The 11809-nt window shown below is 36.0% G+C and overlaps 1 protein-coding gene across 2 annotated transcripts in view; it reads left to right on the forward strand.

Moving 5' to 3' along the window:
* The window catches only part of TOP2B (DNA topoisomerase II beta), a 65140-nt gene that overhangs the window by 51650 nt on the left and 1681 nt on the right, over window positions 1-11809 (forward strand). For both annotated transcript variants that reach the window (XM_045857401.1, XM_045857402.1), the window contains exons 29-35: window positions 2305-2449; window positions 2661-2828; window positions 4413-4617; window positions 5514-5593; window positions 6705-6815; window positions 9819-9941; window positions 11467-11561. In XM_045857401.1, the coding sequence (XP_045713357.1) occupies window positions 2305-2449; window positions 2661-2828; window positions 4413-4617; window positions 5514-5593; window positions 6705-6815; window positions 9819-9941; window positions 11467-11561 (927 nt within the window). The remainder of the gene's footprint in view (window positions 1-2304; window positions 2450-2660; window positions 2829-4412; window positions 4618-5513; window positions 5594-6704; window positions 6816-9818; window positions 9942-11466; window positions 11562-11809) is intronic.

Here is an 11809-nt window from a genome sequence, read left to right on the forward strand (position 1 = left end):
CATGTTGATTTTAGAACACAAGGGATATATAGGTAGATATGTCTGACAGTCTAATTAGAGCTTGGGAAATGAGCCCAAAGAGCTGGAGTGAGAGATTGGAGAGTTCTCTGTACAGAGCTAATGGTCGAAGTTATGGGAGCATTGTGATATCGGAGAGATCATTCTCTTCTCCTGTCCTGATAAACTGGGGCCTTACTACTTCCATCTTACCTGGCTCCCCATCACACAGTTGCACTTAAACATGCACTCGCTTTCTGCTTAGGAAAGTGTTTTCTCTCCTCCATAGTTGGTGTTTGTCCGGTTCTGTTTTCAGCACTGTTCTCTACACCTTACATAGTCAGTAGTTCGCTTGAGTAATGTCATCTATGCCCAGAGCTTTTTCCACTCACACAGTGACTCTTAAATCTATGTCTCTAAGGGTTTCAGTAGTGCCAGGCTGTTACTGAACCCTAGCAGTAGGGGTCCTACCACTTCCCACCAACAGGTAAAAGCTCTGGAGGCAGAGTTTGGTGGAAAGGAAAAGAATCTTTTTTTTAATTTTTAAAATATATTGGTAACAGTGTTAATGGGGGGAAAGGCCAGAATATGACATCAAAAATAGCTATTGGGATATTTGTATCACAACTACTACATAGATTCAAGAACTGAAAATAGCACAAGAACAAAAATCTGTAACAAAAATGTTTACAGTGTTGAATTAAGCTTACCACAAGCAGCTCTCAGTTATGACTATTATCACCAAGGTCATTGGACCAGACAAATATCCCTGTTCTCTGAAACACATGCTTCACGTTACAAAAAGTAAGATGACTACCACAAAGATACTATTGAAGAAGGCACATAAACTTTGGCCCCATTTAGTTTTTCTCCCTCTATTAAACCGCTGAAACTAACATTTTAGTCTGATAGGCCTTCACTGGAAGTGGTGCCAGGCTACTCTAGCTATTTGAATGCCCAGATCCTCTCAAACTCAGCATTTCTGAAATTGGACTCATCAGCCTAATTTAAAAGCCACTTCTTCCACCTCTGTGCCTTATCTCAGTTAATGGCACTAAGACCCATCACTAACATTGGCCAAAAATCTGGAAATTTTCCAATATAATCAGTACCTAAATCATGTTAGCTGCCTATGAAGCAATTCCAAAATCCACCTCCTTATTTCGGTTCCCATTGACACTATCTTAGGAGATTCTGTTTTCTCTGAGATAATTTAAAGCAGTCATGTAATCATGACTTCTGCCTTTCTTCACTTTATTCCTCTCAGTCTTGTCTCTTACTACCAGGGTAATATTTCCAAAAAGTCTGCCTATTATACAAATGCTTAAAAACTTCTGGTGAAAAAAATTTTTTTTGTGATTCCCCACTGCTTACAGATTTCTGTATACACTGATTTTGCTCCTGCGTGCCTCCCTGTGTTTCTGTATGACTAATCTTTCCTCTCACCTTGCCTGGAATCCTAGCAGACTATCTGAGCTTCGCTAAACAATGTGGTGATTCATGCCACTGTGTCTTTTGCCTTCGATGCTCATTCCTTTGTCCTTCTCCTCACCCGGCAAATGTGATTACTTTAAGACTCAGTCAGAAAGGTCCCTTCATGGAGTCTTCCCTAACCCTGCCCTAGGCAGAGTTGCTCAGTTCTCCCCATGGGTCACTGTTAGACTTCCCTCTATATTTGTTATTTGTATAGTAATGACTTGTTCTCTCTCTCGGCTTTGATTTGTAATGCCTACAGTGTATGACTTGTGTTGCTTATTTTCAGTTAATAATCTGAAGATTTTTTTCTAACATATAGAGACCAGAGCTATACCAACTTAGTTTGCAGGTACCTTTTGGCGTATTTAGCTATTGGTCTGAAAGTTCTACTGATAATCAGAAGTGGCCTTCTTATTTTTATGGTTGCATTTAAGTAACTGTCATCTTATGGTGTGTACCAGATTACAGTAGTAAGCAATACCATTTGCTACAAATAAATAAAATAAAATAAAATATGGTCTGATCAAAGTCATCTGTTAAGACCTCAATAGAAGTACATTTTATTATGATTATTTTATTTTAATTGTTGTTCAAGTGCAGTTTTCTGCCTTTTACCCCCATCCCATCCCACTCCGCAGCCCTCCCCACCTCCCACCCGTTTCCATCGCCCTTGTTTTTGTCCATGTGTCCTTTATTCCTGCAACATTTTATTATTTTTTACTCATGTAACATGAAGAAGCAATCTATCAGCTGAAAAGGCAGCTCTAAAATACATGGTGTTAATTTAACTTTTATTATTATTCATGGCTTGATTTTCTTTTCAATGTGTAGGGTGATCTTGATACCACAGCAGTAAAAGTGGAATTTGATGAGGAATTCAGTGGGACACCCGTAGAAGGTACAGGAGAGGAAGCACTGATCCAGTCAGTTCCTGTCAATAAAGGTCCAAAGCCCAAAAGAGAGAAAAAGGAGCCTGGTGAGGATTTATTTGAAAGTTTTTTTATGTGAAAATCTATATATTCAAGGTATTACTAGATTCTTTTGACTGTGATTTTTTCTAATAGTTTAATGTCTCCAGTGTTCATGAACATGTGTTATTGTATAATGACCTTTATAACAGTTTTATTTTTGCTAACGGCATTTGTACAAGTATTATACATATTTCATTGTTGTTCTTTTGGTTTTAGGTACCAGGGTGAGAAAAAGAAGAACACCTACATCATCTGGCAAACCCGGTGCAAAGAAAATGAAGAAACGTAATCCTTGGTCAGATGATGAATCCAAGTCAGAAAGTGACTTAGAAGAGACAGAGCCTGTGGTTATTCCAAGAGATTCTTTACTTAGGAGGGCGGCTGGTATTGTGATACATTTTATATTTATTTTATATTATTGTTTGATTAAGTTAGTATTACTTACATAAGTTAGTATTAGTAGTATTACCAATATTACTTAAGTACTAAACCAGAAGTTACAGTTTACAAAGACAAAAATTGCTTTACAGAATGATCTTTTCTGACAAAGTTGGTCATAAACAAATTTCCCTAAAATGAATCATGTTTTTAAAAAATTTTGTTAAATTTATTGGGGTGACATTGATTAATAAGATTATAGAGGTTTCAAGAGTACATATCTATGATACATGATCTGTATATTGCATTGTGTGCTCACCATTCAAAGTCAAATCATTTTCTTATTGATGTTTATTACAAAGGTTGGTTTATATTTTCTCCACAGTATGAAGATTTGGGTCAAAAAATGTATTTTGGTAGTATACCAAGAGTGACAGGTCAATAGAAGTACTTCATAGTCTTTAATTTTCTACCCCTTGTATCTGAAATTTCCCTTACTTTAGAAATGTGATTCCATGCAAATAGCATTATTTTGATAACTACAGTCATAGAGTTAGGCTGCACAGTCCCATTTTGTTATTGTATATTGCTGTTAAGCATGTGATTTGATCCTGTCTGAATCTTCATTAACTTGAAGTCTTCAAGTAATTAAAAACTGTTGAGTATCCTATTTTATAGACTTCTCAATGTTAAGTCCTGATTTACTTACTATGAATGACATGTCATTATGTTTGTTTTACCTCTGGGGGATACCTTTCAAATTATATGTCAGGCCTTAAGTTCTTTGGTTCTCTAATCACAGAGTGATTGAATTTCTTTTTATAATGTGCACAGGTAATACAATATATGCAAATCTTTAACACATGTAACTTAATTTACATAAAAATTAAATGCTTCAAAACTGTTCCATGTATCTGGAATGAAGTAAAAACTTACACAGCATCCAAATGATTTAAAATTTTTATTTTATTGTACATTCTAGAAATTATAGTAAAACTTATTTGTATTATACCAGTGTGCCTTCCCATGGGTTGGTACCTTTTTTTATACATTATATTAAATTACTGTCTTGCTAATATATTGAGGACTTACCGCTATTTTTCTCATTCATTTGAAAAATCACTGTTATTTTGTAGTAAAGCTACTATGAATAGAAGAAAATTTTTATGCAAAAGGTTAAGACAAAGATTAGCACTTTTTAAAGACTTGTAAAATTTGTCTTTTGTAATTGCAAATATGGGAAATCTTATATTTGTAGTCACTTTTACAGTGGCGATAAGACTACTTTCCTGAGTAATATTTACATGTGACAGGCAACATGCTAATAATCTTATCAGTTTATACTTTCCTAACACATGCAGCATTACCCCATAGCCTCCTGGGAAGTACAAGATAGGTGTTAACACCATCAAAATAACTGAGGCTAAAGTTGTTGGCTTCATTCTCTAAATGCTTGTCTTTTTTTTTTCTCTTGAGTGTTTCCAGAGATAGCTGGAATATTTTTCAAATGCATTATTCCTCATAATATTCCATGTGGATAAAGCTGGATTTTATTTTAACATCCACTTTATTCTTCCACCTTTTTCCTAGCTGAGAGGCCTAAATACACATTTGATTTCTCAGAAGAAGAGGATGATGATGCTGATGACAATGATGATGACAATAATGATTTAGAGGAATTGAAAGTCAAAGCATCTCCCATAACAAATGATGGGGATGATGAATATGTTCCTTCAGATGGCCTAGATAAAGATGAATATACATTTTCACCAGGCAAATCAAAAGCTACTCCAGAGTAAGTAATGAAGTAACTGCTATTCAGTTATATGATGCAGTTAATTGATGAGTCTCTCTCTAAGAAATTGTTATTCTAGGTAAAGTCCTCCATATGAAGCAATAAATTTGGTTAATGTTGCAGGTGTTTACATAACTATTGCTATACTTTAGAACAGAGTTGGCAAAATTTTTTCCATAAAGGGCTCAATAATAAATATGTTAGGTTTTACAGGCCATAAGAAAGCCATAAACAATTGTAAAACAACTAAGGTAGTTGTGTTCCAGTAAAACTTGATGTACAAAAATAGGCAGGAGGCCTGTGGGACATAGTTTGACAACCCTTGGTTCAGAGAAAAATTAATAACTCTTTAGAAATGGGAAGTTTAGTTTTCTATCCTAGCTTTGGCTTTGCTTGACTTTTCTTGCCTCTGATGAGTGTGGACACTAACATGTAGGATGTGAAGTGTGTGAACTATTTAAGATTTTTAAGAAAATATTTTCCCACCTATTATAAAGTATTTTGCCACATGCAGTCTAGGATCAAAAATAAGATTATTGCCTACTCCAACGGAGGTTCTGACTTTTTCCTTGGATTTTTGCCAATAATTTACTAATGTTAAATTCTGGAATAGTTCTATCAACCATAAAACTTAATTTAGTGGTATTTTGAATAACCGAACCTTCACTCAGTTCCCATTCTCTTACATTAAGTCATTGGTCTGTCTGGCATCTGTGTGTATGTGCACACATCTGTGCATATCAGAGAGGAAAACTTTTGGCTACCGTAACAGAAACAAATGAAAGAACAAGATTTTGTTCTGTGATTATAATCTTGCAGTACATATTATATATAATTTATCAAGTTGAAACTGATGTTTAAATTATATTGTGGTGTTTGATTTTTCTTTCTAATAGAAAATCTTCACATGACAAAAAGAGTCAGGATTTTGGGAATCTCTTCTCATTTCCTTCATACTCTCAGAAGTCAGAAGATGGTATGCTCATTGAGTCTCTTGATTGGTTATTTATATTATTGCTATGAGTTAACTTCAGGATGTCTTTATGAGTAAAAACATCCTTACCTTCTTTTTACATTTTTCTCAATGTAATAAGGTTTATTTCCTTTTCCTGAGGTGATTCCCAACTGCTTGGTCAAAATAGGCATTATGGAAGCAGTTAGGTAGACAGGCAGATGCTAACTGACCTGTATGTGTGTAGGGAGTGTGGGTGTAGGGTAGTGTTTTAATGACTGAAGAAATATAGAAAGAAATTTTGGAAGATTGAAATCTGATTTTCATGGCAAAGTGAATATATGTATGACTTTTTTTTTAAGTTATAAGGGTAGCAATATGCAGATTTGTTCTACTAAATTCTAGCGGCTGACAGACCAAAGCCTTCATAGAAGCTAATGTAATCAGGGTATATATTTTCATTCCCTATATTTCTGTGTGTGGAATTTTTAAGGTCAAAACAATCTGGTTGGATTGAATTGACTGTCTTGAATTTTTTAACACACACATATATATAGGTAGATATACATGGATCTGGTACATTCTCTCTATGTAGATAGATATGCATATTGACAGCATGTCAAGCAGTTATATAACTATTTTAAGAGTAAGAGTCCCTATTTTGGTGTCAGAGAGGGAGGGATGGAAGGAGGAATTAATTTAATTAATTTGAATGTTAAAGTAAGCCTACATGCCTTTTAAATAAATCTTCAGTGATTTAACATTGATTTAAAATGATGAATACTGATACTAAAATAATCACATTGAGAACTTTTTCATATCTCTTTAAAATAAATCAGTATTTATTTTTGAATTGGCCAGTTAACTTATAAATGATCAGCACTTAGAACTATTAAAAATTCATTATTCTATGCATTTCTATACTGTTTTATAACAGAGGTTTTTTTGAAATATAACATTGTTATATTTTTTATTTTCAGCTGTTTGTATATTGTGGATTATAAGATCACAAAATAGAAACTTGTAAGATCAATTATCTAGCTAAAGAGAAGTCATCAGTAAAAAGAATCAAAGTTTAATTATTAAGTGGTCCTTACAGAGTCTCTTTACTGAAAAAAAGCTTTGTAATTTTTAGATTCAGCTAAATTTGACAGTAATGAAGAAGATTCTGCTTCTGTTTTTTCACCGTCATTTGGTCTGAAACAAACAGATAAAGTTCCAAGTAAAACAGTAGCTGCTAAAAAGGGTATGTACTTACATTTGATTTTTATAAGCATTGCATAAACCATGTAGTGATAGTTAACATTCATGGAAATTCATATAATTTGAAACCAGTTGCACTAGGACTTCACTAGAAAATAGTTATAAAGTAAAAATGTGTATAAAGAGAATCTCTCTTGTTTTCTAACCATGAGATGATTATTAAAATGATTTTAAGACCTCATTTTAAAGCTGTAATTATAAAATAATCCATGCATTGATGCTAAAGATAGTAAATTGTCTTGTAGTTGTTAGATTGCAAAATAGATTCAAATTTTTTATTTTACTAGTAGCCTGATTGTGTTACCCATGTAGGTCATGCCTTAACTTCTGTGGAATGATTGATCAGTTCTTTTGGGGATCTTCTTTTTCCATTTTTGAGAAAGATTTTATTTATTTGTTTGTTCATTTGTTTATTTATTTAGACAGGGGAAAGGGGGGATAGAAAGCATTGATGTGTGAGAGGAACATTGACTGACTGCCTCTTGCATGGCCCCAACTGGGGATCTGGCCCACAACCCAGGCATGTGCCCTGACTGGGAATTGAACTGGCAACCTTTTCGTCTGCAGGCCAGTGCTCAATCCACTGAGCACACCAGCCAGGGCCTCTTTTTCTTTCTGAGTCATGTAGATAGCATATTTCTTTTCCATAGCTTCGGATTATCTATAAAACACTCAGTTGCTTCATGGATCTGTTACTAGTACGGAGGTATATACATAACTTGGTGTATTTGGAGGAGGTAAGTAATAGTGCTTTGTGTTCCAAAGATAATTGCTGCTTACACAGCAAGTGAGCAAATAGTCTGGACTGTCCCTTTAGAATCTTAAAAATGCACAATAGACAATACCATTGAAGACACACAACAGTAAAAGTCCCCACTTACTCTGAATGCTCTAAGATCGTGGTGAGAAAGTGGTTGGCTGCAGGAGCCTCTGTAGCAACACATTGGGTGCCCTGCCTGCATCCTCTTGCCTTTACCACTTCAGTGTACATGGGCCAATGTCTATGTCTCTTTGCCCCGGAACTTTCTCTTTGTTGCTATGCTGGAATATTAACATTTTTCTACCCTCCAGTCACCTTCTACCAATGATGGAGGGAAGCTGGTCTGCAAATATTTTAGAGCTCTTGCCCCTTTGGGATATGTTTTTCATATTGGCTCTAAGAGACTCCTCATGGGATTAAGCTCCTGCATTGATGGCAGGCTTGATAATAACTTACCCATTACTGGCTGCCCTCTCTTCATCTCGTTTTTGTATTTCTTTTATCTCCCAAATAAATTCTTGAGTTTTTGTTGTAGCATAAGGTTGGGTCTACTTCTGGGGAACTCAAATCAAGACAGGCCCTATAATTTCCCTTTCAGCATCTTTTTTTTTGATCTTCATATTAGCATCTTATAACAACCCCAATTACTTGACAGCCTTATTAGTTCTTTCAGCATTTCCTTCTTCAAGCTATTCACTCCTATTTAACTTAAAGAGTCGGTTTAGCATTAACTAAAAGGAGAGTATAACCCTGGCTGGGTAGCTCAGTTGGTTGGAGTGTCATCCCATACACTAAAAGGCTGCAGGTTTGATCCAGGTTGTGAGTTTCAGTCCCCGGTGAGGGCACATACCTAGGTTGAGGGTTTGATCCTCAGTTTGGGCACATACAGGAGGCAACCGATCAATGTTTCTCTCTCTCCTTGTCTCCTTTCCTCTCTCTCTAAAACCAATATATCCTTGGGTAAGGATGAAAAAGAAAGGATAGTTGTCCCACTGTCCTATTTGGTTGTTATCACCAGTTGCTGAACTAGCCTTGTGTCAGTTGACTGGGTGACACCTGTGTGGCATCATTCCAGGGACCCCAGCAAGCCCCTCACCCTTCCTCCAGAAGTACAGTTCCCACAAAACACCATTTCAAGGAGAGGATGCATCATGTCCTTCTGAGGGATCATGTATGTTAACTCCAAATTACATAAATTATTATACAAGTTAAATTCTGTAGCTCTAATAAGTTTACAGCAAAAAGAGTGCTCACAGTACTCGGATATCTGACCTAATGCTTGCCCAGCAGAGCTGAAAGCGCCACCTAACACTGCAAGCCTGGAAACTCTTCCAAAGGAAAAAGTGGTCCCTAGAACACCCTGCTAATACTTCTGCTAGGAGCTGCATTGCTGAGGCCCTTGTGGTGGATTTCAGCTGGAGGACTTGGGGAGAAGCCACAGTATCTGTGGCTGCCACAGCTATAAGAGCTGTGGGCTCCTCCTGTTGCTCTAATCAGGGGCCTTAGCTCTAGCTTAAGGGACTGGGGGTATATTCCCATAGACTTAGTGTGGGTCTTTTTTTTTTAAATAGAAAAACCTGTGGTTAATTCAGTAATTTTTAAGTTAGGTTTTACTAATCACACAAATGATTAGTGATAATCAGTTTTAACATAGACTTCAAAGGAAGCTGAAATACAATACCTATTTTTAAAAACCAAATTCATCAAAACCAGGTCTTTGGGTCTATTGCTCTCTTTCTAGAATTTTCATACTTCTTTCTACATAAAAGTGTCATCTGAATATCAACTTAATGAAAGCAAATTGAATTCTATTCTTTGTATTTGAGGGCCCCATAAAAATGGTGTTATTTCTCTAAAATATTTTAAAAGTTAGAACTTAATGTGTGGTTGTATTTGGGTTATAATTAATATGTTATATATGTTTTTTGTCTTGACTATACTATATTTTTACGCTTTTTAAGTTACTGGTTAATTCATTTTAATGTCCCCTATTCAAAATATCTCACTTGAATTGTCAATAGGCAAATTATGCATAATTAAATAAAAAGCATTTTATCATCTGTGAGAAATTGTTTGCCTTTACATTGGCACTAGGTGGAGAGAAAGTATGTTATTAATGCTACTCAGTTTCATATCATCTGTAGGGAATTCTATTAGGATTGACTTCAGCTTGGTTTGTTGGTAAGTATATTACATTGATCTAAGCAATGGAAATTTGCTTAATAGGAAAACCATCTTCAGATACAACCCCTAAGCCCAAGAGAACCCCCAAACAGAAGAAGATAGAGACTATCAACTCTGACTCGGATTCAGAATTTGGCATTCCAAAGAAGACTACAACACCAAAAGGTGAGGATTATCTTTGTATAACCCCAAACGTGCCATGTGGGAAATACTTAAGTCTCTTACTCATTGAATTTAGAGAGACTGGGTACCTATTCTATTTTAAATTACTTTACTCCTCAGTAAACCATGTATCTAAGAATCAGTACTGAATTAATCCAAAGGGAAGTATAGCAATTTAACCTAGTCACTTTGTTTTATAAATCAAGAAATTGAGAAAAAGATAAGTAAGCAATTTGCATAAATAGGAGTGGTTCTAGGACCTCCACGCTGGGTGGGGAGCGGGGTGGTGGAGTGGGGGAGGCACTCACCTGAAGTACTTACTGAGGAGGTAGGTGAGAATGTGGCACCCACTGGAGCAGGCTGGGGCTCAAGGATCCTCAACCAGAGGTTTAGCTGACCTTGGAAATGTAATGGCTGTGCTCAGGGCCTCATGGGGGCACCAGCACTTATTCTTCCCTTTGATGTCCCCTCCTTGCCTTCAGAGTCTAGAAGGTACTTACAGACACTTTAAAAAATATGTAAGACATGACTTTCTCTAAGGGTAGCTGTTCAGCCTTTTATTCAGCTGACAGATATTGTCACTGTGTTTATTTCATTTCTTAAAGTGGAGATTAGGATAAGGAATTACGGACCCACTGGGAAACAAGGGAGAATAGCAGGGCAGAAAGAGTCCTAGTGATTGGGGAGGTCAGTGCTTCTGGTGGGCATGGTTTGAAACCTCTATAAATACACAAGTGCCATTTTGTTGATTTATTTGATCAAATATGATATCCCAAGGTCATCTGGGATGTCTTTTCTTACTAGTATAATCTAGTAGGTCATAGCTCTTAAGGAATTTTTCAAAATTTAGAATTGCAATTTAGTTCCATTTCCTTTCACTCACTGGAATCACTGTGTAATGGAGAACATTTAAATACTACCTTTTCCCCTTCCTCCTCCAGTGATGAGAATAAGAAGTCAGGTAGATGCATAGGCTGCATAGGGAATACAGGTTTGACAGTTATTTCCTGTTTAACACTGGGGGCTTTATTCTAAGATACTGCTACTTCCAGTGGGGTCTGCGGTTGGTTGTTACTAGTGTGTGATGAGAGAAGTAAAATTTAGAGTAAGGATTTAAACCTTTATAATTTGTGTTAAGAGTGTATATATTACTTTTCTAGTAATTTATATGTTTAAAATGATTGGTCTGTGACAAATTAGAAACTAAATTTGTTTCCATTACATAACATTTAAAAAGCACTCTTCTAAGGGATTTTTTCAGGTCCAAGGGCAATATGTGCAAAATGCAAATATTTTCTTTTATGCGGTCAGTAGGGGTTTGGTCATTAAAATTTGTCACGAGGACCCTCCAATTAGTTTACATTTGTGAAATACGCTCTAGTCACATTAACTCCAGAACTGACATGGCACTGCCAAATTGTTTCTACATCTAAGAGATCAGGGCGTGCCAAAGAAGTAATGTTTTTATCTTTTTATATTGCACTTAACCTTGGGAGAAAAAAAACCTCTCTTTTGTTACCATTTTAAGGTAAAGGTCGAGGGGCAAGGAAAAGGAAAGCATCTGGCTCTGAAAATGAAGGTGACTATAACCCGGGCAGGAAAACGTCCAAACCACCAAGCAAGGTAGGCAGGAGCGTCTTTGTGATGCACAGTTTTGTTTAAGATGATCTGTAACTGGTTTATTTGCTTATTACTGTTGGTTGGCCAAAAAGTTCATTCATTTTTTCCCCCGTAGGATGTCTCTAGTAGTGCTTTGTTGTCTTTAACTTCATTCAAATAGATTGTATTGTGACAGCTGTCATATCAGTGTGCATTTAAAAAAACTTGTCAAAATTAATATTGAAGAAAATAAGCAACATTTTCAGCATATT

This window comes from Phyllostomus hastatus, unplaced genomic scaffold (genome assembly GCF_019186645.2).
Source record: "Phyllostomus hastatus isolate PE091 unplaced genomic scaffold, TTU_PhHast_1.1 phas_scaffold_129, whole genome shotgun sequence".
Classification (NCBI taxonomy): Eukaryota; Metazoa; Chordata; class Mammalia; order Chiroptera; family Phyllostomidae; genus Phyllostomus; species Phyllostomus hastatus.